Source organism: Zosterops lateralis, assembly GCF_965231275.1.
Source record: "Zosterops lateralis genome assembly, chromosome: 2".
Taxonomy (NCBI): domain Eukaryota; kingdom Metazoa; phylum Chordata; class Aves; order Passeriformes; family Zosteropidae; genus Zosterops; species Zosterops lateralis.
Genome location: NC_139763.1, coordinates 87235033 through 87262301, shown reverse-complemented (window position 1 = coordinate 87262301; position 27269 = coordinate 87235033). Strand labels below are relative to the sequence as shown.

The 27269-nt window shown below is 41.6% G+C and overlaps 1 protein-coding gene across 1 annotated transcript in view; it reads right to left on the bottom strand.

The window, feature by feature from the left end:
• Nucleotides 1-20632, bottom strand: part of GUCY2F (guanylate cyclase 2F, retinal) — a gene marked incomplete at both ends in the record, with an annotated part of 37453 nt that extends 16821 nt beyond the window's left edge. The window contains 13 exons of the mRNA XM_083854977.1: nt 64-256; nt 547-710; nt 2153-2301; nt 4130-4279; nt 5628-5784; nt 6695-6871; nt 7866-7946; nt 9228-9362; nt 9866-9962; nt 13498-13582; nt 16849-17203; nt 18674-18975; nt 19894-20632. Of these exons, the coding sequence (XP_083711103.1) occupies nt 64-256; nt 547-710; nt 2153-2301; nt 4130-4279; nt 5628-5784; nt 6695-6871; nt 7866-7946; nt 9228-9362; nt 9866-9962; nt 13498-13582; nt 16849-17203; nt 18674-18975; nt 19894-20632 (2784 nt within the window). The remainder of the gene's footprint in view (nt 1-63; nt 257-546; nt 711-2152; nt 2302-4129; nt 4280-5627; nt 5785-6694; nt 6872-7865; nt 7947-9227; nt 9363-9865; nt 9963-13497; nt 13583-16848; nt 17204-18673; nt 18976-19893) is intronic.
• Nucleotides 20633-27269: the final 6637 nt, after the last annotated feature.

The window sequence follows — 27269 nt, the reverse complement described above, 5'->3', positions numbered from 1 at the left end:
AAGAAATAAATATAGAAATAGAAAAAAAATGGAAAGGAAAAACAGAATAAAATTACTTCTCACCTTGTAAACATCATGGTTTCCAAGAACGGCATCAAACAGAGAGTAAAGGTCATTCAGAAGGTCAACTACTTCAATGGGTTCACTGAGGGCTGAAATGGATGTGAAGCCCACAATGTCATTGAAGTAGATGGTCACCTGGTCAAAATACTCTGGTTCCACAGTGCCACCAGTCTTGAGGGCTTCTGCCACTGATCTGAAATAGTAACACAAAAAAGATAGCAGGGAACAAAGTCTTCTCTAGTGCATGCTGAAAATCTCAGACTCTTATTTTTCTGTGTCCGGATCTTCTACTAAATAGAAAGTTCTATAAGGCTGTAACCAGCACTGATTAGAGTTTCTTACTTTGATTTGAAGGTCCTTGTCAAAACTGATGGTCAGGTTTACAAGGTTGCTCACTTCCAGGGAAGAGTGTTGTCCAGATTAGCTATGGGTTTGTTTGGGGGTAGTTTTGGTTTGGGGATTTTTTACAGTACCAGTACTTACGGTGGAAGCATTTGTGACAGCAGTTTTTCTGTCTTCTGTTTTTCAACCTCTAGCTCTTCAGTCCGCTCGCTGATTAAATCTTCCAGGTTGCTTGAGTACTGCTCAAGCATCCTGAGCATTGAGTCAATGATATTGGTCTTTTTCCCTTTGTTGATGGTTTTGAACTGGAAAATCAAACTGGAGAGTTATTTGTCTGTTTCTTTACACCACTGTAGCACTCTGAGTTTGGAAAGGAGTAAAAGCAAGCATTTCTTCTGAAGTATCAGGGCTAAAGACTGGCTTTTTCAATGACAAGAGTTCAAAGATAAAGGAAAAGGTGAACTAGAACGTAAATTTGAATCAATCAGTGAGAATTAGATGAAAAATAACCTTATAGAAATTGTCAACATGTACACTGTTATGGAGTCTTGTCAGGCTGCAGGTTTGCAAGCCCGTTATCCCATGAACAATCCCATGTTATCCCATGAACAATCTTTAAGGTAACTTGCAAAACTTTGCATTCAGAGGCATGAAGTTCAGGGTGTTAGCAACACTTAACAACCTTTTTACATGTTACTGGACTTAAATTCATCTTTGCACACTGACATGCATAGGTACTGCCACCTCCATTCTCAGTTCTTCATTAAGTGATGCTTTCTCCTCCTGACCTGAAGTTGAACCACTGGAGCTTTCAGATAATTTGTGGCTTCAGAGGCCCTTAGACTCAAGAGCAGAGTTACGGGGTTCAAAATTATTCGAAGCTTCATAGAACCAAAAGGTAAAAATTATGGATATTTGTTTACCTAGTTGGAGGAAATGCCCTAGAGTTGTGTCAGGGAAGGTTTAGATTGGATATTGAGAATTTTTTTTTCACAGAAAGGGTTTGTAAAGCCTATTTGGAACAGACTGCTCAGGATAATGGTGGAGTCACCATCTGTGGAAGTGCTCAAGAAACACGTGGATGTGGCACTTAAGGACATGGTTTAACAGTGCACATGGTGGTGGTACATGGTTTAACAGTGCACATGGCTGATGATTGATGATCTTAAAAGTTTTTTCCAACCTTAATGAGATTATGACCTTATAAGAGCACAGGAACTACATTGCTTGATCAGAAAGGTGAGGTATTTTGCCAGTACCTGTCCATGAGACTAGCGGATATTAGTAACAGATATCTGGGAAAGCTGTTTAAACAGGCCTCAGGCACAGTCACATTTCCCTGGGATATTCTCAAAGCTTCCACCAATCTGGAATTGAGAGATCTCCTATGCCAAATGTTGTATCTTTGTCTTTAACAGTCTTTGGCAAATTTTTCTTATAGTCACCATTTAAGCATTTTAGAAGAAGAAAAAAAAAAAAAGATCTGAAGGAGCATAATTTTCAAATCCTTCATCTCCATGACCGTCCATGCAGGTACACTGCAGATGTGAAGACATCAAGCTCATGTCCGGGCTGCTTCACCACCCCTAAGTCAGAACATATCTAGGGCTCTGCAACTTCTTCATTCTTTAATAACTGAGTTAAAAAAAAAACAAAACAAACAAACAAACAAAAAAAACCCGAACAACAAAATACTTCCCCACCAAGAACAAACAAAGGGATTACACCAGGTTCTCTATTTACTGACCTTATTAAATACCTCCTCAAAGGTTGGACGTCTTTCAGGGGTTTCAGCCCAGCATTGCTTCATTACCTGGATGCATGTAAAGGGGGCTGCCTCAGGAGCTATGTTTGGGCGGCACAGGGGAGGGGGCTTCTTTACTTTCTTTATAATTTCTGTGGCAAAGAGAAGAATGGGAAGCACACTGTAAAATGGAGGGCCTTGATAGGGACAAAGGATATGGATCTTTCCATGTGTTCCTGGCTTGCTTCTTCAGCTGTCCCTCTTAGTTCTCAGCACCCAGTACCTGTGCCAAATGAAGAGCTTTCTGCTTTTCTCTGTCAGGAGTCTCTTGAAGGATTTAAAGAAGATTCATCTGCCTTCTTGTCCCTGGAGAACCAGGTTATGAGTAATAAAGTGACTGGATGGGGGAAGGATGTGTGACAGATGGATGTGTGAGCCTGCAGGCTTGTATTTAATGAAATTGCTCTGACTCTCTCTGCTAGGACCTGCAGTCTTCTAAGGCAGCAGAGGTTTATGGCTGAGCCCAGACAGGAAAGATAGCAGCCTCTGATGCTTCATTGTTAACTGGGAGCCTGGACGTAGGAGGCTGGTGGGAGTGGCGGCAGTGGAAAGTAGGTTAAGGGGGAGAGGTTGAGTTCAAAACAATTCCTGGGAAATGACTCCCTGTCTAGAGATCTCTTTCTAGAAATGAGGCTTGTAAGGAACTGGGGTTGAGTTTTCAAGCCCTGAGAAGTCAGTCCTTTAACAGCCACTGAAGTTATTGTGTTCTAAATTTTATTTTGCCCAGTGCAGAGCAGTCATATGGAGTGAAAACCTCTGTGTACCCAAAGCTTTTCAGCATTGACAGCTTAGTTTAAAGATGTTTGGCTCATCGCCCCAGACTCTGTCAAATGAACTAATCAAAACATCTGGCCCCAATATTTCCAGGGGCAGCCAAGGGGAAATGCCTTCCCCAGATTGTTTTAAAGTTCACACAACAAGTGAAAGCTCCTTAGGACTGAGCCACAATGAGTAGAAATTCATCACTTTATCAGGTTAGAAATCAGGACTGAACTGTGTTCAACATTTGCTGGAGGTTCTGCAGGTGGATGAGGTTGGGGAAACCTGCTAATTGCATCATAGTCTACATCATTGGTTCAGCTCTGATTTACACAGTGGGATACATCATAATCATCATTGTCATTGCATTGGCACAGCAGCTTCAGGCACAGAATGGCCATGGCTCCATTTTTCCAGCTGAACTGGCAGATAATGAATTGTCATATCCCACCTGATGACTGTCCAGCTTAAAGTGTGTTGAGAATGGGCTGTCACTGAAATCAGCTAATTTTAGATTGTTGTCAGTCCCTGTTCAAGTGCTTGTGACCTGACCCTGACTGCAGTGAGTTTGTTCTCCCATGGATGGGGAACACCATAAGCAGCTCCTAAGAACTTCATCTGTTTGCTATGCCCAATATACATAAGCAAAATGATGCATCACTTCAACCTCTGCTGAAGAGAGAGTCTCTTTAAAAAGGAAAGGATTAAGAAAAAAATAGATGGGTAGATGGACAAAATAGGGGGCTGGCAAGGGGTCCAGCTCAAAAACTTCAGCTGCCACAAGGCATAAAAAAGGGATGATGAGTGGGAAGCAAAGAAGTTTCTAAGCTATGGGAAATTCTGCCATCAGATTTCACCCCATACTGTGATGAAAAGTTCGAGTTTGGACAGGAAACTAGAGGTGCTGCAGAGGCCTGAAGCATCCTGGGGAGCATCCAGCACCCCAATCCCAGTGAAAGCAGTGATGAGACACATACCAAGGCTGTGATGAGAACTACACATTTTGATATTTATTATGAATGTTTTGTTGGAAACAGACTTCTGCCACTGAGGAAGGTCATGAGACTAATATATTGTTGACTTATTAATAAAGGGACTTGGCCAGACCTTTTATGAGTGCTCTGCACAAAGCCTTAAAAATATACTGTAATAGTTGCCTACCTTCAGCTGAGAGTTCTGTTGTGCAGTAAGGTGGACCACGAGCAACCACTTCTTGTAGGATGATTGCAAAGCTGTAAACATCCCCTTTGACTGTGCCTTTTCTGCACATGTCTGGGTCCCTCAGCAATTCAGGAGCTGTCCAGAGCAATTCTAAAAAAGTTCCAGAGCATCACACTTCTTACACTTGAATCCAGACTATTGCAAAGTGCTTAAATGAATACCTTATTTCAGTCATTTGAGGAAAGATTGGAAAATACTACATTATTAAATTAATCAAATCTTTTACTTCTTGTGGTGTGTTAGAAATATGAAACTTCTGTGTTGACAAAAAAAAAATTCGAGTTTTACTCTATTTTTTTTAATTGCCACACCAACAATTTGTATCATTTAACACCAGCTATGAACCTCAACCTAAGGAGTCATCTCACTGCTGCCAAAAGTTTTAACACCTTTTTTTTTTGATTTAAAATGTTCCTGAGACAAAACATTGTCACTGAATCTTGAATTTCTTTTAACACTTGTTGCTCTTTTACAAAGCAACAATTAACAACATATTTTCTGTAGTTCTTTTTAGATAGTTTCTGTAAAAGCAGTTTGCAACAATCTGATGCACAGTCTTTATAATCCAATAGTTCAAGTGACAAAAGACATAGTTTTAAAACATATCCAGCCTCATCAAGAAATGAATCTTCAAACTGAGATATTGTTACCCTGGTAACTGTGCATTCTGAGTAATGGGGGTACAGAACATTTCTGCCGCTGCAAATGTGTTTATCTTCTGTAAGGGGGGAGAAGAAAGTCTTCTGTCTGACAACCATCCTATGTGAGACACTGGAAAGGTCTTAGTAGGCATCAAATCCATGACAGAGGAATCAAAACACTATATATTACTTGGAAACAACTCAAGAATGAATTGGGACATCAGAGGAACCCCAAAGCAATGGCCAAAGAAATCCTGTCAAAGTCTCCAAACCTGGTCCCATGAGGGCTGTTCTTAAGTGGTGGGAATCTCATGTGGCAGCCTTTGGTGATTGGCAAGTAGAGGACCTATTTCAAAGAGACTTACATAATTTTGTGTTTTAGATGACTTATTTTAACAAAAAAAAAGTCTTTGTATTTGGGCTAACATAAAACTCTAAGTATAGGGTTGGATCTAAGGATGTGAAGCCATTCCATTAGTCACAGAAATTCAGTACTGATAAGATTTCAGGGACAATTCAGTCCTTCTCCAAGTGCAACATGCTGAAATTCTGTCACTGCTTACAGTAAAATATATTTTCTTTACCGTGTTGCTCTGCTATTTACTTCACTTTCAGGAAGTCTGAAAAAACCCTGTCTTATGTCTTATGCATGATATAGAGGAAACTAGATGTAGTGAGATTGAGCATGAAAATCCTTGTGTGGCCTCTGGCCTGAAATTGTACTAGGACAAACATCTGTTAAATCAATGGACAAATATTAAAAAAAAAAAAAAAAAAAAAATCTTCATCACACCTACCTTCTGGGGCTGGCTGAATATAGGGGCATTTCTGTGCCTCTAAGATCTCATTGTAACCATAGTCAGTGATCTTCAGGACAAACCGGCCATCCACAACACAGTTACGAGACTTGAGACGTCCATGGGGAAAATCTCGGTGATGCAAATATCTGATTCCCTATGAAACATAGAACAAAATCCAGGTTGATCCTTAAGAATTATCTTATCCATCAGCACTCAGAGACATCAAGCCAATTTGTCAGCTCAGACAGCATCAAAGGCAGCATTGACTCTATGTCAAATGCAGTAATGATCAAAACAATAAATTATGGAACAAGGTTAGAAATGGATTAGGAACATGAAAAAGGTTTCTCTGGACCCTAAAGTAATATTGGAAAGGTCTGACAACTTTAGGAAGAGTCAGATGCCTCCCTCTGCAGCCCTACACCTCACTGCACCTGGAAGTTCTGCTTTTAGGCAAGGATAAGAAAGTGGACACAAGTGTTAGCAAATAATTAGATCAAAAGAAGTCATGAAGAGCTGGGTGCCCCTACCCATCTCCCTCAAGGAGGTTCAGACGGCAGATCACAGGCTGCAAGAATGGTTCTGGCAGTCTACTCTCTGGAATCCACCTGTCCCAGATTAGTAGTTCACCATTAAGATATGAAAACATGGGACATGACTGGAAGTGTGAATACTGCTAAAGGGACCTTATTGCAGCCATCCTGTGGCAGGCAATGGATACCGTTTGGTTCTATGGTGGATGCAGTTCTGATTTATGACAAGAAAGGGCCTTTGCAAAGAATGAATTTGTCACAAAATTCTGTTGTTCTAGGTGATCAGTTGCATCCTGATATGTAGTTTTAGCCTCTTGTCCTGCTGTGTGGTTGTAGTTCTATTGTCCCAAAGGGTGCTTCTCTCAGATGGCAACAAAATAAGGATAAGAGGTCTCCTTTAAAGACTGATACAATTATATCCAGGTTTGTTTTCCCTGTGTTATTATAAAAAACCCAACATTCTGATTGAAATAACTTTGTCATGATAAAAGTCCCGTTCAGATAATGCCTCAGCAGGAGCAATGGATTTACTTTAATTAGATCCATCACAAGGGAGGACTTGAACATCCAGTCCAGTTTCATATCCTCATTTCTCAGCAAGTCCTCCAGGCTGCCTCGTGAGCAGTACTCAGTCACTATGGCAAACATGCCACAGTCAGAGAAAAAGCCCAGGAACAGATTCACATTTTCATGACGGAGATCTTTCATCTGAAACAAGACAGTAAATCACAGTGAGACCAGGTCAACCAGACATCTGCTCAGTAGCTTCTTTGTATCACTAGATGCCCTTTTCACACTGTTTGTGCTCCCAAACAGCCTTCCACAGAAGGATGGGGATGCAAACAACCTCTCTGGTGCTTAGCTTTGGCTACTCAACACACTTTTCAAGCTTTATTTTCCTTTGTCTATCCATTAAGACAAAGAAAGAAAGATAGCAAAAGCAAACTAAACAGAAGTTTGTGTTTTGTTTAGACAAACTGGATTGAATCTTTCACTAGGCCAGAATGGCTTTGCTGGGGTAGATTGAATTCAGCATGTGCATCTTACTCTGAACTGGAAAGCAATACCATACCTAGAGAGTCCAAAGTCATCCATCAATGGTGTTTTTGGAGACATGCCCTGGTAAATATGTTCCTTTTACATGCATAAAAATTCCACTGCTGTGTTAGCAATGGCTGTCAACAACTAATGGCATTGAATCTGGATAACAAATATGTTTTCTTGCCATTTGTAGCAATAAAATTGAAGACCAAACTTAAGCATCTGAGAGGCATCTAGAGAGAAACACAAAGCAAATCCCAGGAAAATGCACAACTGGGTCTGTGTCACACTGTCAACACATAATTCATGAAAATATCTGCCAGTGCCTCGCACTGTGCAGGGATGAGTTCCCCAAACCACTCTGCCTTTGCAGTCAAGTTCACTGGAAGGATTCATTGTATGTTTAACACTGCACCAACTTGGAAGTGGCAGGTCCAGGGTGGGGTTTTACAAGCTGCTGAATACATATGGATCCATGATAAATTTGTCAACTGCAGTCATGCATGGTCCACTCTACCACATTTCACCAGACAAGACTCATTGACAACCACAATGCATGATTTAATGGATAAATATGAGACAAGGACAACAAACATACCCTGAAGCCAAAAACCTCCCCTAAGAAACCTTCCCTCCACATGTCACCATCTTCTATTCTTACCTTCCTTAAGATGCTGGTGGAGCTTTGCCGCAGATTGTGAACTGCTCCTGTCTCAAATTTTTTCAGCCACACCCTGTCTCCCTGTCCAAAATCGCAGAATCAGAGAACAGTTAAGATTGGAAAAAACCAGTGATGGACCATCTAGTTCAACCTCCCTGCTTTGGAATGGTTATCCTAGAGCACATTGCACAGGATTGTGTCCAGGCAGATATTTTTTAATATCTCCAGTGACAGAGACTTCACAATCCTCCCTGGACAATCTGTTTCAGTACTTGGTCACCTGCACAGCAAGGTTCTTCTTCATGTTCAGGAGGAACTTCCAGTGCATCTGTTTATGCCTTTTGCCTCTTGTCAACTAAGAAGAGCCTGGCTCTCTCCTCTTGACATCCTCCCTTCAGATATTTATAGACATCTATAAATAGAGGTGCTCTCTCAGTTGTCTCTTCTTGAGGCTGAACAGGCCCTACTCTCTCAACCTTTTCTCCTAAGAAAGAAGCTTCAGCCCCCTAATCTCAATACTGGTGGATGACTGACAGAGCAAATCTCTGAGCAACAGTTAACATTGGGATCCAGATCTGAATTTCAGATCCTTGTCTTTGAAAGCGTCTGGGGATTTTTAGTATTCTTGGCAATAGATTATTTATGTGCTGAACCCAAATAAGAATATCCACAGCAAAACCTCAAAAACAGGGGTGAGGCAGGACCTTCACCTGGATCCCAGCTTCATACCTGGAAGGTGTCTTAGTATCTGATAAACAGCAATAAATTGATCAAAAAGGAAAATAACTCTGGCCAGAGCTTTCTCTGGCATTAATGATTGATCAAATTTTTTTTGCTTGTCTTCAGGGAAAAAAAATGCATTATTGAAAATACAGCTTTTTTTTTTTCAAAAACCTGCATTTTCAGGAATGACCTGATAGGGGGGATGAGTTTCTTGGTCATTGCCTCTGCTTAAGCTCCATACAGTCCTATTGCCAAAAAGGTGAATCTGAGCTTCCATTTGTGTATTTGGATCCTGTCTTGTAAGTTCCTCATTTGAGATGTCACCAAATAAAGATTGTCTTGTAAGAAAGGTTCTTCATGGTGCCACAGCCTTCTCTGACAGGACCAGACTGGCAGTGTTACATATGTATGTTGAATATTCCCATCCCACATGAATCCAAGTGTCAGCGTGAGGGTTGGCATAGAGACACCTTAAGCACTGCTAAGTCCATGTTTGAGAGTAACTTATTTTCATACTTAGGGTTTGTTCAAACTATCTCCATCCTGGGACCTACAGTACTGCAGCCAAATATTTTTTCCCCTTGGAGCTATCCAGTGAACAGAAGCACTGAGAGAAGGCTACATGAGGTCCCTACTTACCTCATATAAAGCCACATTGGAGGTTTCATGTGTGGCAACTGTGCTTTTCAAGGAAGCAGAGCGGGTTACGGATTTCAAGCTTCTGCTCTTGACTGCTATGCTGTGTGCATCAGTCAGACTGTCCAAGGTCAGCCTCTGGAAGGCAAGGAAAGCAGGTGCTAGGCAGCTACAACCTTTGGGTATAAACTTCCACTCCAGCTCTGCCTTGCAGCATGGATTTCCAGGTAAGGAAATCATAGAAATATCCCCCAGCAGACCACCAGCTCTGGGTATGAGCCAGAACGAACCAGGAACAGTTCCAAATATATTAGAATGCAGACACTTTATTTTAGAGGGTAAGATGGTTTGTCTTTTTGGACATGCCCTATGGTGCACCATCCAACCTGAAGAATAGGGAATAAGCCCTGGCAGCTAGAAGAAACACAATCAAGGCTACAATTTTACATAATCATAAAAGCTCTGACATCTAATATGAGACTCAAAAGCACTCAGCATATGGGAAATTTTCTAATATGCAGGGGAAAATTACATGAAGAAGTGAAATGATCCTTCCAGAGCTTCATGAGTACGAAAATACCACACAGCAAATCTGTTCTAGAGTGTTCCACCAGATTCCTTTCATGAGTAGAAGGACTCACCTTTCTATGTAGCTCTGGGTTGATGAAGACTAGGTCATCCAAGGTCAGTATTATCTTGTCTGGACCCCTGAAAAGCTGGTTGTTCAAGATACTCTGCCTGCAAGAGTCAGAGAGCCATGGTTATCAATTTTAGGTAGTGTATCAGGTCTGACCAAGGTAAAGTTCACAGCCCTTACAGTGCTGTGCTTTGCATTGGTAGCTGAATAGGTGTTGATAACAGCCCAGTGTTTTGGCTACTGCTGAGCAGCAGTGTCCTTCTGACATTCTTTCCCCTCACCAAAGGGGATGGGAGTGGGCATGATCCTGGGAGTGGACACAAGCAGGCCAGCTGACCCAAATTAGCCAAAGGGATATTCCATAGCATATGATATCAGCTCAGATATATAAGCTACGGGAGAGAGGAGGAAGGGGGGGCATTTGTGAGTTTTCAATGTTTGCCCTCCAGAGGAACCATTATGTGTGTTGAAGCCCTGCTTCCCAAGAAGTGTCTGAGCATCGCTGCTGATGGGAAGTAGAGACTGACCTTTTTTCTCTTTAGCTCTTGCAAGCACAGAGCTGTGCTTGTTTCCTTCTTTTTGCTGTAATAACACTGCCTTATCTCACCCTGCTGGTCATTCTCCTCTTACTCTCTCCCGTGTCCCAGTGGGAAAGGGAGAGATAGGGCAACTGAGTGGGCACCTGGAAGTCAGCCAGGGTCAACCCACTACAGGTAGGTAGCCAGTTTACACCTCCTCTGAATTCCCTACATCTGGCTTCGCTGCAGTATTAGACCCTGCCTGCAGTGCTGCATCCAACTCTGGGGCCTCTGACTTACAAAGGTCATGGATCTGTTGGAGCAGGTCCAGAGAAGGCCATGAAGGGCTAGAGCACCTCTGTTATGGAGACAGGCTGGGAGAGCTGGGGGTGTTCAGCCTGGAGAAGGAAAGGCTTTGGGAGATTCCTTCGGGCACCTTCCAGTGCCTAAGGAGAGGCGCTACAAGAGAGCTGGAGAGAGAGACTTTTGACAGGGGCATGGAGTGATAGGACAAGGGGGAATGGCTTCCAGCTGAAAGAGTGCAGGTTTAGATTAGATATTGGGAAGCATTTCTTTTCTGTGAAGGTGGTGAGGCACTGGCACAGGTTACCCAGAGAAGCTGTGGCAGCCCCATCCATGGAAGTGCTCAAAGCCAGGTTGAATGGGGCTCTGAGAAGCCTGGTGTAGTGAAGGTGCCCTTTCCCATGGCAGGGTTGTTAGAACTAGATGATCTATAAGGTTTAAAATGGTGTGGGAGTGGGGAAGGGATCGGTGAAAGCAGTGGACATTTGGCTTGGACTCAAACCCCAAGTCATGAATAACGCATTTCAACATGGATAGCAAGAAAAGCTATAATCTCAAAGGGTCTTATTACAAATAGATGATTGGATTTAATCTGCTTACAAATATTAATTGGATGTGTATGTAAGGCATATTTTGTTTTGCTTGCTTTTATTTGTCATATCCCAAATCATTCTCCATTTGGAGACAAACCCATTTTATTAGTCCAGCTGGTCTGGTCATGAGCAAACCACATTTAGGCACACCAGATTTTCCTAGAGACTGAAACTGAAGTTACTTTACTGTAGTTACTTTATAAGAGCTTCCTGGACACAAATTACTTTCTAAATGTGCTCTCTGAGTGTCTATATTGTAGCATGGTGTGTTATGAAGCACAGAGCAAGATGTCCCCTTGTGGTCACAGGTTTATACAGAGGGAAAAGCTACATGGGATGAGCAGTATGGCACACCTGACATCACACCTCATTATTTTGATCCCATTGTTTCAATGGACATCAGGGTTTAACACTGAGCACAAAGCAGCAGTATCTATTAGACAGTCAAAACCTCCTCAACCAGGAACAGAAAATGGAAGGGAAAGCTCCCCCATTGCCCTCAGTGTCACTTCTTCTGCTTAAGGAACATTGTTAACACTACAGCAGGTGGCTGATCTGCATTCTCCTTTTTCCCTGATGAGGTGGACAATAGGATGACTTTTGTTAATGCTACTGTGGAAGGACATCACCACATAAAACAACCCTAAATCACCACAATTCACTTTTCCTCTCCATGTATCATTCAGGACATTTTAGAAGGGTACAGACGGCTTCTTGAAGCTGAGAGGAGTCCTTGGCCACATAACCACAGGCTTTACTCTGGATGATATTTTACAATCTTTCTCTAAACACACTGTCCCAAGCCACCCAACTCATCTTCATGAAAAAAATCATCCCTTATGTACCTTTCACAAGTCCATCTGAAAAATCTTGTTTGATAAATCACATCCTGTCTCTAAGCAGGGAGGAAAGCATCCCTCTGCCAAAAGCTAAGCAGAGAGAGTGGAGTGACTCATTTAAGGTCATGCAGCAGATTCCTGAAAAAACGAAGACCAGAGCTTCCAGATTTCAACTCAGACCATGACGTGGTTTAAATTTAGTTCCAGACATGCCCCTTCCTAATATAAATCATTGTCTGAGTCATGCTGAACTTTTTCTTCCCTTGCAGATGACCATACATCTTTTCTCATGACCAAGCCTTTCCAAGCACAGCCTGGTGCTTGTGGAAGAGCTTCCAAATAGAGTAGGCAGAAATATTGTCTTTTATTTACTTAAATATAGAGGCTGGTGGCTAGGGAACAGTGCAGGGTTTGAAAGTGTGGGTGGATGGAGGCAACCTCATCGGTGTCTGCAGCTCTATCAGAAGCAGCTGTGTGCTGAAAGTGGGGGAGGTGTTTGGGGTGCTGCTTGCTGGGTGGCCTTATATCTGGGCTTGGAGGAATGATTCAGGAGTGGAGACAAAACATATCTGGGAATTATTTGAGAGGCAAAGCTGGAGGAAACAATCTAGGAACTCTGCTCTGCTGAACTCATTGCTGCTCAGTAAATATGCCTTCTAATTTCAGTCTTTTTTCACTCTAAATTTGGTTATGTGGACATCAATAATTAGAGACCAACTACTCCAGGTGCTATAGTGACCTTGCCAAGAGCAATCCATAGCTCCTCGACCAACCAATCAATTCTGGCACATTTCTACCTTGGATATAGAGTTGGGACACAGGTGTGACATGCAATTATGGGAAATTATCCTTCCCCCAAAAGACTACTGCATTTGCTCCAAAGATCTCATGCCCAGACTAATACATATATAATGGAGCTGAACCCCAGTTTTAAACACGGAGTGAATCAACTTGCCACTGGTGGAGAGAAAGTAGAGAATTTGGGAGAAAGGTAAGCCTGGGAAGAAGGGAGAGATGGGAAGAAGATGTTTTTAAGATTTTACTTCTCATTATCTTACTCTGATTTGGTTTGATTTCCCTACATCAAGTCCATTTTGACTGTTGTGGTAATTGGTGAATGATCTCTCCTTGACCCCATCTTGACCCAGGAGCCTTTTGTTGTATTTTATCTCTCCTGTCCAGCTGAGGAAGGGAGAGATAGAATGGCTTTGGTGGATGCCTGGCCAGGGCCAACACACCACAAATGTGAAGAGATATGTGGCTGGAGAGCCAAGAGCAAAATCAGACCTTCTGTGTGTGCATAGTCTAAACTGCTGGCTTAAGCACAAGCCTCACACAGAAGCTAAAAGTGGCACCAACTCAAGTACGTGTTGCAATTCTCACCTGATGAGAGAAGCCACGCCCACAGCACACAACACCAGGACAAATAACAGCATTACTCCCAACAAAATGACTGCAGGCTCAACCCCTGTGCAAAGAGGGGGAAAAGAGTCAGTGAATGAGAAAATCATTTTGATTTAGGCAACACTATTAAAACCATCAATATCAGGCCATTGGATTAAAAAGTCAAATATTCAGCCAGGGGCATGCCTGAAGATAATTTTAATTCAATGTTCATTTATGAATACACAAATACTAGCTTGGTGTACATAAGACTTCAGCTATGCTAATTATTTATTTCCATCCACTTCTTTTTTTTAAACCAGACTTAGAGCCCTGGAGCAGTGGAAAAATGTTTTTTCTTCAAGTAAAGAAATAGACTCACAGGGAAGTATTAAGTTTTAGAGGAATCTTCTGCAAAGTTCATAACTTTTTAACATTTGGCCCTTTTCTCTTGAGGAATAGAAAATCTGAAAAATCTTTATCATGTGATACTAAACTGATGGCTAGAGTGAGTCACTGGCCCATCTGGCCTTTTTCATTCTCTGCTGCAGATTTCTAATGCTGAAAAGAGAAGAAGAGGAGGAGCAGCTGAAGATTGATGTTCTCCTCAACACATCCATCAGCAGAAAGTACTGGAGACAATTTTGCTCATGAGTGTGTTTACTAGAGAAGCTGACACGACTGCATAAGCTAAATTCCAGTGGAAACTTTGCTATGTTTGTCCCTTCTGTTTTCCATTTTTTAAAATTTTATTCTGTTTGTATCCAGAGATCTATAAACTGAAACAAACATGCAGAAATTTGGGTTGACAAAAGGTTCGTGAGTCTATATCACACTGGCACCTATCTGCAAGCACTGAGACCTAGAGCTTTCCAGAGAAAGCTGAAGGCATTTTTGAAAATTGGTATTTGTTTCAGGAAAAGACAGAGCATTTTAGCTGAAATTTCACTGCTTCAGTCTAGGGCTCCAGGCCCTGACTGTCCTCACACATACACAGGAATAGATTGCCCATGGAATTCATGGCTGCCATCCCTGGCAGTGTTCAAAATTGGGTTCCATGAGACTTTAAGCAACCTGATCTAGTCTGGGATTGGAATAGATAGCCTTGAAAGGTCTCTCCCAGCCCATACTATACTTCACAACTAACCAGATGTCAAAGTAAGCTAATTATGAGCTTATGGAAAGAGCAAACTTATAACATGCTTGAGAGAACTTATGAGATTGACTTAAAGTCATTAGGGGATACTTTAAGGGAACAGTGAGAGTACATGCAAGTTCTTACAGGATCTTTAGGGGAAAGGGCAAACATGGATAAAGGGAGAGATAGAACAGGTTCAAATATGTGAGCAGATGGGGATGCTGGTCTCACGTAACCATGTTGTGCATTTTTTTCTGGGCAAACCCTGCACTTGATCAGTGCCATCATTCTCAACTTCTTAACCCCATCTATGTTTTTTTTCTTGGGCAACTGTGCTCTCTGGCTGTGTATGATATTTACAGACTTAACATCAACCTAACTAACAGGGAAGCTAAGTCCTGGAGCCTGCAACCCATGAGAGACAGCAAGTCTGGAGTCAGCTCCTGCAGAGACTGGAGGGTTTGAGGGATGGCTATGGGGGAATTGAGGTTTGGACCATCTACCAGAGGATGCATTTGGGAGTCTGTAGGAATTGAGGCTGTAAGATCTGGTAACAAGTTTGGAGCCTAATTATGAGGTGCATAAGAGCAGCACCAGGCCATTTCTGATGTCCATGTCCCAGCAGTGCTGGTTTTGGGTAGTGGTGCCTGTAAAGCCATAACTCCTATATGTGCTACTCTGCCAGTGACTGGCTGTGTCTGCAGTGTGTGTGTGTCCTGGGAGCACCAGCTCAGCCTGCTCCTGGTGAACCTGGAGCTAGGAAGCACAGCAGCCTGACAACTTCACATCCAACACCCCTCCAAGCCTAACTTAATGCGAAAGCTAGAGTGAGGCTTGTATTTAATTCTAGCCATAAAGTTCAGTCTCTGAAATTCTAGCAATCATAATAAATTACTGTTTAATTGACAGATGCCTGCAGCTTTATGCTTTTGTAAAGGTATGAACATAAAATCTCATCTCTCTAAAAATCAGTAGGATTTTTCCACAGACTGCAATGAGATGCTAAATTGCTACATTGTTCCTAGGGGCAGTGCAAAATTAGATCTATGATAGTATTATACTCTTCTATTGCTTGCCAGTTGCTATAAGATCAGTACATCTCCAGTTTTCATAGAGTGATACTGATATATGGGTTAGCTCAGTTATGGCTAAGCCAAGAAAGGTTTTCTCAGCTACTGAATAAAATAATCCATAGATGTGGTTAATTTCATCTGTTTAAGTCATATATTGGAGCAATAGATGCAAATGCTTAGTATTATAAGTAAATATATCAAGAGGAGGTTAAGTACCCTACCCTGAGGTTTTGGCTTCCCTGTGAACTTTAAAACTGCACCACAGTTGCTTCAAATTAAAAACAATAGGTAAACCCAGTGCCCAGTCTGACAAACGTAGGAAGCAGCACAGATATCTCTGCCCCCAGGCCTTTGAGCACTACCTCTGTTATCTATAAAAACTCAAATTACCTTGAGTAATAATTTTTGTCAATGAGGTGAGCTCTGATGGTCCTTCACTCCTTGTTGCTAACTGGATAAAGAAACAGGGGTTAACAGGCAGGATGCTGAGAGCATCTGCTCTTGTGCAGCTCTCTTAACCTGCCTTCAAGGTAAATCTTATTACTGTCCTGTCCCCCACAAGGACACAGTGCTGGGTGGAGCCTCTGCTATAAAATGGTTACTATTTATATTGGCAGGTGTTGAGTGTTAGGCCCAGAAAACTTTTTCGAGCACATAACAGTGGTAATGACCTTACTGGCCCAGGAGAGTAGTGGGATTAATGGCTTTGGAAGTGTTGAAAAATTTGTGTAGATGTGATATTTAGTGGTGGGCCTGGCAATGGTATGTTAAGGGTTCAATGGTCCTACATGTCTTTTCCAACAGTAACAATTCTATTATTCCATGACCTAACAAGCAATAAAAGAGAATTGTGGATTGATGGTGTTACCTCTGCAGAGGATTCCCATTACAAACAGCATGATGACTGGGCATTTTTATATTAGATTCTTGAATCTAATATAAATAATATATTTACTTTTATAATAGATATACTTTTATTATATATATATATAAATTATATATATACTTTTCTGGTTGGGGAGTTCTAATTTAAAGGGAGTTTCTCACTCCTCACTTGGAGTGAGAGAAAAGATCAAAGAAATGAGAAGAATGAACTCAATGCCATTTCACCCTATTTTTGGTTCTTTTTTTCTTTCTTACCTTCAGTGCAGAGAACATCTGGATCAAACCAACAGCTGGAGTCTGGTTTGGGTGGAACTTCATTGGGAAAGTGGATGGCCTGGCCTAGGGACAATACAGAGCCTGAAGACATGTCCAGCAGGTGGGTTGGGAAAAGCTGGTTCCCATGACCATCTGTGTCCAGTATCACATAGTTGCTCAGCCCCTTCCCATAGCTGTCTGTCTCTACCTGGTGACTAAATCCAGGGAAGCTGAAGTTTTTTGTGTGTTCAGCTATGTTGGCTCCTGAGGCTCTGCCTCCTTTCCTCTGTGCACTGTCCATTGCCGTTGCCATAAAATAAATGGCATCATAGATTGTTCCAAAGAGTGGAGAAACCTAAAAATACAGGAGAAATTGAGGATAAACTGCTCCTAACCTTCAGTTTGAGATTGGTGGAAAAATATTTTCCCCCTGGCTAAGTTGTGAACTTAAATACTGAGACACCAGAACATTAGGGCTCACAGAGTAATGGGTTTGAAGAATCTTAGGTTGAAGGTAGACCAGATATATGCATGACTGATTATCTGTCTTTTCTTATGGTGGATTCCCAAAATGCAATTTCAAAATATTTTAAAAACCACACAAAATTATATTATGGTGGGAACAGCCAAGATTCTGAGCCTGATGTTTGGCTGAAATTTATCCTGCCTCAAAACCTTACACTAAGACATCTTCTACAAATAGAAGATCAAATCAGAGGCTCCATACCAAGACAGGAAAAGTGTCATGCCCAAAGAATTGGTCTTCTCTGTCAGAATATTATTTATCCTGAAAATGCAAAAATGCCGCACCAAAGCCACACCAAACTTGTTCTGTGGGGTAACAGAGCCTTTTCTGTTTGAATTGCCCCCTTCCATGCCAGACTTGATTTAGGAACCTTTAACACAAATGGTGACTTTTGCAAGCAGGTGGTCATTCACAGCTGGTAGATGAAGAGAGATTATAACCATACACCTGTGAGAAACATGAGGAGTGCTCTTGGGAGCCACAGAACCTGACATTTGTGGGATTAATTGATCAGATGTAGATATCTGCAATGAAGAACCTGACACTCAATAGAGTTAACCTGAGATCTCATTAAAGTGAAGGGAAAGAAATTAATGCTTTCAAGACATGATTCATCTCCTTCTAAAGTAGATCCATGCAGATCTGTTAAATTATGCCTTAAAAGTACTTGTAATTTTTTTAAATGTCATAGACAGATTTGAAGAATAACTCAGCTGAATCCTGTATCTCTTCAGCAGTAGAAGATTCTCCAATTCTTGTAAATGTTCTCAAGCTAAAAACTGATTTTGTTTTTAATAGGCTACTGGTGACTTTTAGATAATTGTGCTGACAAAGAGTAACTTGGACTGTACTGCTAAGAAGAATGCAATAGCAATGGTCTTAAACATGTCCCTCTAGAGGCATCCAGTATTTCTTTAGTCTGTCTAATCCCCTCAAATTCTCGGTCATATGGACATCTTATTTTGATTCCCTACAAACCCCATGGACTTCATCCACCTTAAGAGATACCTCTTCAATTCAAGTCTATTGCAGCTAGCGCAAACCTGAGAGTCTCAGACACAGCCCCTTTTTCTTGAATTCCCATCATGGTCCTACAGTTGAACCAAGCAAGTTTTATTGCCAGACATCCAGGAAAAGTGATCTTTCCAGATGGGTGCAGACTACATTCAAATTTCTCTGTATTTTTCTCAAAATGAAAATGTGCAGGTTACATTGACTCCTCCCTGTACTATTTGTGTAGCTATTGCTCATGTTTCCTATTGACAGATCCCAGAAAAGCCCAAGAGAAAGAATATTTACCTGTGTGGCTTCTAAATCCCTGAGTATTTCACCACTTTCTTTAGCTTCCCTGAATGCATCATAGAAAGTCCTTTCTCCAGACTCCAGTGTGATGGTCAGCACAGCATCATAAGCTTCCCGGAGCTTGCTGTCATTATCAAAGACACTGAATGAGTTGTTTCGGTAAGGAAGACTGTACAGCAAAGTATCATATGGAACAAAGACGTATCTTCCATCTGCTAGTCCCATTTCCAGAGCTTTTGTGAGTAAGTCAGCCTGTTCCTGCCCTCCAATGAGAACAGAATGCATGCACAGGAGTATAACTGGAACACAAGGACAGTGGAGAGTGTTAGTGATCTGTTTAGGACTTTCAACACAAAATAGCTCTTCCCCCCCTTCCAAGAAAAGAGTTGTCTGAACTACTCTGTCAGGTCAGATTCTGATGTTATCTGCTGAGGAAGCTGAGAGTCACACCCATTTTGTTCAACCTCTAGAGGTCTGCAGCATCTAATAAAAGAGGTTGTGAGTATTAACCATTTCTGGAGTTGTAAAGAAGGAATGGAAAGGAGTTTTGACAGAAGTGAGGCACAGGTGAAGATGATGGGCAGTTGTGGTCATTGCTGTCACTGACCAAGACTTGAGCTTTCCCTCTGTGTGCTCTGAGCTGACAGACACCACACAGCTGTAGGTAGTGCCCAACCTCCACATGCTCACCCTGCCACCAAATATACAGATTTTAGGTTGGACACTGTGTTTTGTTTAAACATCTGGTTCATGCTTGACTGTCCCAAAGTCTGTGCCTTTTCCTGCAAAATGCAATGGAGCTAATGTCTGAGGGGGAAATCTGAAATACAGGACACACCATCAAAGCAAGATTTTTGATATTGATACTGATTTTTGATATTCCACAATACAAATCACCTTAATATAAAACCTTCCTATAAAGTCTTCTTTATATGAGCCAAGCACAGAGAACCATCTATGAAATATTATTTTTTTCAGACAAGCTGGACCCAAATTTTTCAGGTTGTAGTAGATGATTTTGGTCTATCTTCATCACATACAAAATGCTCAGCATTTTTTTTTTGTGAAACTCTGTCTGCATTAAGATCAGAGAGAAAATTCTGCTTGACTTAAATCACTTTAAGTTTTGATTCTCTAAGTTATGTCAGTTGGGTAACAATGCAGTCCTACCCCATGGAAAAAAAATTAAAAAAAGGAAGGAGACTCAAAGCACTTACTTTTAATGTTATTAACTTCTTTAATCTTGTTCCAGGTGTCTTCGATGCCTTTTTCTCCCTTATGCACAGATGTAACAATGACTACAGGTAGCCCATGGCTCCTGAGTGCAGTTGCTGACTCCTTGGCTGTGTACATCCAAATATCCTCACTGGATGCAATAATGCCAACATGTGCCCACTTAAAATATTTCATTATTGTAAGCAAAATCTGGGTTGGAGAGGGAAGAGTTCTTGCAAATGCATTATGGTGGACAGTGGAATCCAGCTTATAATTGATGCACATCCATGAGAAGATTGCTTTATTCCAGTTTTCCCCTAAATGTGCAGCCACCTCACAGAAGCCAGGGTTTAGAGGGCCCATAAAAGCTGAGGAAAGTTTTCCAAAATCAACAAATCTAACCAGAGCTCTTGGTGTCTCACATTCTTCTTGCAGGACCACATAATCCAGCCGATGGCCAAGATCTAGTGAAGGATCTCTGCTTATTCGTCCCACAGCTAACCTGGCAGCCACATCAGGAAAGGCTTTGGAAAAGAAAGGGTCACAGTTCCAGGGTCCAAGCAGTCCAATTTTAAAGACAGAGCAACGTGCTGGGGAACAAAGTAGGATTATTCCAAAGACCAGCCACCAGAGAGCCTGGAAAAATGTCTTGAATGAATTTCCAGTGTTAAAGTGATGCACTCTGATGTGCCTCAACAGCACCCAGAAGAGGCTGTTAGGACACCACAGAAGAAATGACATTGTTTTGCAGGTGGGTAGATCTGCACCAAGTTCTTCAGGAAGCCAAGGCAGAGCGTTACCAGATGCTGGAAGGAAAGTAGATTACATTTGTCTTTCACCATATGTATTAGCTCTGTGCATGTAGGTACAGCTGAGTCAGCCTAAGTTTGACAACAGCTCTCAAGGCACAAGCCTTTGAGGAGCCAAACCCACACACAGACACGTGGACATGCACCACATAAGCCACCTCACCACAGAGAAAAGTGTCTAACCAGTGGCAGACATGCCAGAACCCTTAAATGCACACCTTCATTAACATTTTAATATGCTTTGCAACATACTCTGAAACCAGGCAGTGAAGAATGAGCCTGCTCTGTTTGCAGCAGTAAGTACAACCTATGGATACACTGTGCTTCTGGTTCCTAAGAAAGATAGTTTCAAAGTCATGCAGACAAACACCTGTATAAGAAAATTAAAAGGTGAAATGCACTAGGCCATCAGCTTCCCTCAAAAATCCTCACAGGGTTGTGAATATGAATCAGAGCCCATACAAAGACAAACACACACACAGAAAGACACATATATTCATATAGTTAGGGACATGTATATATTGGCATAAAATTTTAAAATTTTCTGGAAAAATTTTCAAGGACAACTCAGAGTCTCTTAAATCTGTCAGATTAAAAGGTGAATAAACAGATAATCAGAAAATAAGGGAAAAGGAGGATTATGATTTGAATTTAGATAAAGAGCTGCTAAATAACTGTCAGGTAAAAAGGTTTGTGTACACACTTGGCTTCAAATATTTTTGGTTAAATACTAGGAGCCATAGGGTCATTTGTTGGTTTTTTAAATTTTTTTAATAACAATCTTCCCTCTTCACAGACAAGCACAGAAATAGCAAAGCCATGTCAGGCTCCCCTCCATCTGCAGAGTCACTCCATGGCTTAGAAAATTTTGCTGATCCCAGCAAGTTTGTGCTCTAAAAATAGCAGGCCCCTTACTCCAGCTTACCTGTTCATTACTGGAAAAGTATTTTTATCCTGGATGCTCAGGTCCCGGGACATGCAGCACAGAGCACCGCAGTAACTGCACCTGCAGCTCCTCTGCCTGATGGAGGGAGTCCTCCAGAAGGAGCCACCACAGCAGGGCAGCCTCTCTCCAGTGTCAGTGGCTGTTCTTGGATGTGGGTACCACCATGAGGATAGGCAATGTACAGTCAGCTTCCCCTGCTTTGGTGCCCACCTCCTTCAAGTTCTTGTGTGCACAGGCCATTCCAGCTGGGTGGATGCTCTGGGATCTTGTGTGCCTTGTCAAAAGCTTCCTGAATCCCTTTTGGTGAGGGCCATTCCTCCCCTGAGGGTTTCACAGCTTGGGCTATAACCTCCCAAGCCCATAGATCCTGGAAGGTCTTGCTAAGGTCCAAGTCTGCCTCACACTGAACTGTCTCAGTACAGATTGTACTCCAATCTAACCCAGTAGTTGCAGCATCTTAAAGCATCTGCCCTTGGATTAGTGGGATTTAGCTCCTGGGATCAGCCCCTGCAGAACAGCTCTTTAAATCTCTGGGGACCACAGCAAAGATAGCTTCTCTTCTTGAGCTGTTTAGGTTTGGGGTATGCAGAATATTTGAGTTTTGGGTTCACCATTCTGCTGATGTGCCATGCTCCTCTTTTCCCTTTTGTCTTTTTCTTTTTTTTTCTCGTACCCATCATGATACACACAGAGCTTTTTACACTTGCATCAAAGTCTTCCTTGGGGGTTGGACTAGTTGACCTTTAAAGGTTTCTTCCAATACAAATTATTCCATTATTTGATGATTCTTGGTCATTTCTCTGGGTCCTGCATATACCTCCCTAGAGCTGAGCTCTCTAATAAACCATTCCCAGGCACCTTCCCCCTGGACCTGGCAATACAGTTATCATCCTGGAAAAGCCTCAAATGTCTCCATGCCTGTCCTAGCTAGGAAGACCCTTGCAATAATTTAGTTGCGGTCAGAGGCCCAGCAGTTGTGGTCTTGAGGGAATAATTTGTAATTCAACCTTTTAGCACTATTAACTTCAACTGCATCATATAAATTATACACATCTCACTGGCGTGAGTTCAGGAGCAGCTCCTCATGACTAATGATTGAGGGAAGCCACAGAGTCATTCAGACACAGTGGGGAGAGCAGCTCCTCTGTTAATTTCATTCATTTTTCATTTTCATTCATTTGCTCCCATTCATTCATTTCCTTGCACAGTCCGGTTCCAGGGAGGTTCCTGGGCATGTGCCTCATTGAAGGCTGTTACAGCTCAAGATATAAAATAGCTTCACATTTGGAAAGTGCCTAATACACACTCTAATGTCAAGCCTGAACTCAGAACACAGCTTTGTATGCTACCAGCACAAGAGGTTTTGACACCAGGTTTTACTCAAAAAATAACATTAAAGTTTGGAGTCTTATTTTTTTTTAATTTGAACTTATAAATTTGATTTATCCACATTCAGATATACCTATATCTCTATCCATATGTCATATGCTCAGTGCTATTCTCATTTCTTTCTATATCAGTAATGGGGCTGCACAGTTTAATTCCACTTCAGGTCAGCAGACTCAAAGTCTCCAGAAGCTACAACACTCCAGTGACTCACTTCTAGAGCATGTTTGTTTATAGTGTTCAAATCTCAGCAATGAAAGAATGAAAAAATGATCTTGGCAGTCTATTCATTACCATAATTACTCTGCCCTTAACAATTCGTACCTTTCCATAGCAAAGTGGGTTGAGAACTTTGTCACTGTCTCCATTTTCTTCTCCTTTTGTTTGCAGATGTAACAACCTTCCTTCCATTAGGTAATAACTGTGGCAGTAATGCATCCTCCACAGGAAAATCTGGTTATTCCCACTGGTTCCAGCAAATCTCTCCCATGCTCAAGGCATCCAAGACCAGGGGTAACACTCCTATTTCTGCAAAACAAGCTCAGGTCCTGGCACTGCTTGTTTGGTTTCAGTAATAAACAAACAAGGTAAATCGAGCAGCTGAGGCAAAACCCCCCAACTATTTATGTAACCCATCTGGCTGAAATAAACATTGACATTTAAACCCTGCCTATATCTCCAAATCTTGCTTTTTTCCCCTCACATCTACAGCTTATCATTACTGCCACAACCACAGTAGAAAGCAAAGATTTCTTTGCAATGCTGAGTTATTTGCATACCATCAGATTAATTCCCAACACTCTTCAGTGCTCATTGAAGTGTGTAAGTGACACAGCGTTTCCCATGGGATACTTAAGCTACAGCTGTATCGCTTTGCTTTTAATTTTTAGAGCAGGAGAGGGTGCTCTAATCTCTCAGTGTGACCTCCCCCATCAGCTTGGCCAAGCAGCCTCCCGGGAGCTGCTGCTGCTCTGAGCTCTTCCAGCATTCTGGATACAAAATGTGTTTTGTAATGAATTATACCAGAGGGTGCCGCTGAATAAAGCTGATTTCTCTGGAAAATCTCTACTGTCAGCAGAGAGAGACAGAAAAGGTTTGATTCATGTTCTGATCTCCCTGAAGAAAAGTCTCATATCTCAACTGATTATAGAGAAAATTGTGGGAGAGCAGTACAGCAACACGCACATTAGGCTTTCTTCACATCCTCTGAGCCCTGATTAAAAACTACAACCTGGGAGGATCTACCGGGTTCCTACATCTGTTATTCCAAGAGCTAATTACCCTCAACGTTAAAAAAACCCACTTAACATCTAGGGTGTCTGGTTTCAGCTTCCTGCAACTGGCTCTCACTCTGTCTTCGCCTGAGAAAAAAAAAACAAAACAAGAAAAAATGATAAATATCACCTCCCTGTAGACATTTGCACACCATAATTAGCTCGCATCCTAGTCATTCTCTGGGCAAAATAAATAAACAGCTCATTAAGACTTTTGCCACAGAGCGTGCTTTCAGGATTCCATCCTTGCAAAGTTCTTTTAACATTCATTTTTAAACCACTATCAATTAGTAAGCCTCACCCCTTAATGCTGAATACAGGAGTCATGGCATCCTTTATCACCTATTTGATTTTTTTCCCACTTTAATTCTATGGCTTGGAAGGACATAGTTCCAAACCCACTGTTTTTAAACCCTTCTCTGCTCTCCTTAGCGCAAACATCTGCCTTGGAAGTGTAGTATAAATTTTTCTTCCCAGATGTTTACAAACCCATTTAGTCAGCTTAGGTTTCGTAGGTGCTTTTCAAATATTTCCATTTAATCAGAGGTCCAGACCAGTTTGCAAGTTATATGAATAGTGATTTTTCTCTCTCTTCCAGGTAATATGGTAGAGTTACTGAGCAGCACTGAGAGAAAAAAAAAAAATCACATCCCAGAGGCTCCACTAGAAAACACTAACAAATGGGAGTCCTCATCTACTATTTTATGTCAAAATAGCAATTTGTCTTTTTTAAAAATTTTTTCTATGATGCAGATACATTGACTGTGTAACACTAATTTTCTCTTCAACATCACCTTTCAGTAGGATGACAGTTTGTAGGTGTTTGGGAAGACAGCATCACCATTTGACTTTACATGCCAGAATTGTGACTTAACCACAAAAGTTATATAAAATCTGATAGACAAGATTTATTTTCAGTTCAGCCTCATGGTCAGGCATTTGTAAACCTTCACTCTTTCATTCTTTAGAAGTTCCTCCTGACTTTGTCCTTTCCATGACATTGAGCTTGCATGATGTCAACCCAACCTGAGCTCACTAACTGCAGCACAGAAGTATCTGATATCCCATGGTTTTGTTGGGACTGGAATTTTGGGGAAGGATTGTCCTGCTGTGGCATATTACTCTGTTTGCAAGATGCAGTCAAGCATTTGGAAACACTTTTTCTCCCAGATTATCTGGTTTGCATCAGAAACCAACAGGTTATCCCTGAGTCCTGTAGAGTCAAGTTCAAGTCAGGCCACTTCTTTTCCAAAACAGCTAGAGTTGATTTTCTTGGAAACAGATTTTGTAGCCTGTGAAGTCTGATGTCTCTGGCACTGGCATTAGTGGAATACATGATGTTGCAGGTTTAGATAGTCAATATTAGAGCTGGCAGGAAAGAGTCTCATAACACTGGATGAGATATTTATACATGTATTTATTTCGGCACCAAAACCTGAGTGTTTAATTTGACAGCCTTGTTTCCAGGAGGTCATTATACAGCAGTACAGAGAGGAATACTCCTCTTCCAGGGGACATTTTCAAATCTCTTAGAAAACATCTATGATTCAGCCTAAGAAGCAGCTACTGTTTATATATTTTTTTTTTTTACATGAGGCTTAGCCAGGCTGGATTTTTAATGAGCAGGTTAAAGCTATCTACTGAAGGAGATGTCTTCCCATGGGCAGGCAGGTGCTCAGCCATCTCCAGGAGAGCAGGACCCCATCACAGATAATGATGACTTGGGCAAACATCACTCCAAATGTCCCTTCCTTCCTTCTTCCTTCTTCTCCCCTTTATACACTGAGCATGATGTCACACCATCTCAAATATCCTTTTGGTCAGATGGGGTCATCTGTGCAGCATGTGTCTCCTCCACTGTCCCAGGTACCCCAGCTTCCCCACAGGCATGGCAGTATCAAAAGCAGAAAATACCTTGGCTCTGTGCAAGCCCTGCTAAGCAGCAACAAAAACATCTCCATATTATCAACTTTGTGTTCAGCACAAATCCAAAACACAGCCCTATAACAGCTGCTGGGAAGTTAACTCTATCCCAGCCAAAACCACCACGCTTAGTGACAACTGCAATTTCATTGGTGGCCTCAACAGAAAACCTCAGGAGAACAGCAAACCCACACAGCACTTGTAGAGTTCAGGAAGCTTGCCATTCCTTGGATATTCAAAAAAGTAAATGGCTTAAATGAAGCGTGGCAAAAACAATTAAAAAAAAAAATCACCATAAATTTTCTCGCAGACAAAGAATGATGGGTTTTGGCCAAGACTGAACACAGTGAGTGATAACAAGACTGCCAAATGCGTCAATGGACTCATGGATTGCTGACGTTTTGCATGATGTCTTACTCTATGCTATGTTGTAAACCTTCCCGTAACAACATAATCTCAGTGTAGCATTCATCAGATCCTGACAGATCTGATAACTGGCATTTATCTCTAAAATAAAGCCAGGAAATGACACTGAGTTGCATTTCCTTTGCACGAGGGCTTTACAAACCCCATAGAGGAAATTACACCATAGCATCTTCTATCCCAAAATGTCTTTCCCAGCCTCTGGCATCTTTGGCAGCTTGAAGAAAATAGCCAGTTTTACAATCTTATCTAAATATCTGAGTTTTCAAATGTCTGCTGGATAGACTTTAACTTGAATACAAAACCACAGCACAGTGGCCACCCAGTATTGATATTATACCTTCCTCTAGCTCTCACCTTGCCCATCAGAAAAATTTTTCTCAGTTATCATGATACTCAGATGTCTTGCCATAATTAGGAGCTACAGAAAATCCATAAATCAATGAATTAACTGATTAATTACTATGGACCATGAACTAGGTATAAATTTCCCTGGGTAGATGGAAGGTCTCAGCAGGCAGCAGCCTCCAGCAACTTGATATCTTCATCTCTTCTGCTTCAGCTATGTATATAGATATGTACATATATATCTTCAGTTCATAGAGTCGTAGAATCAC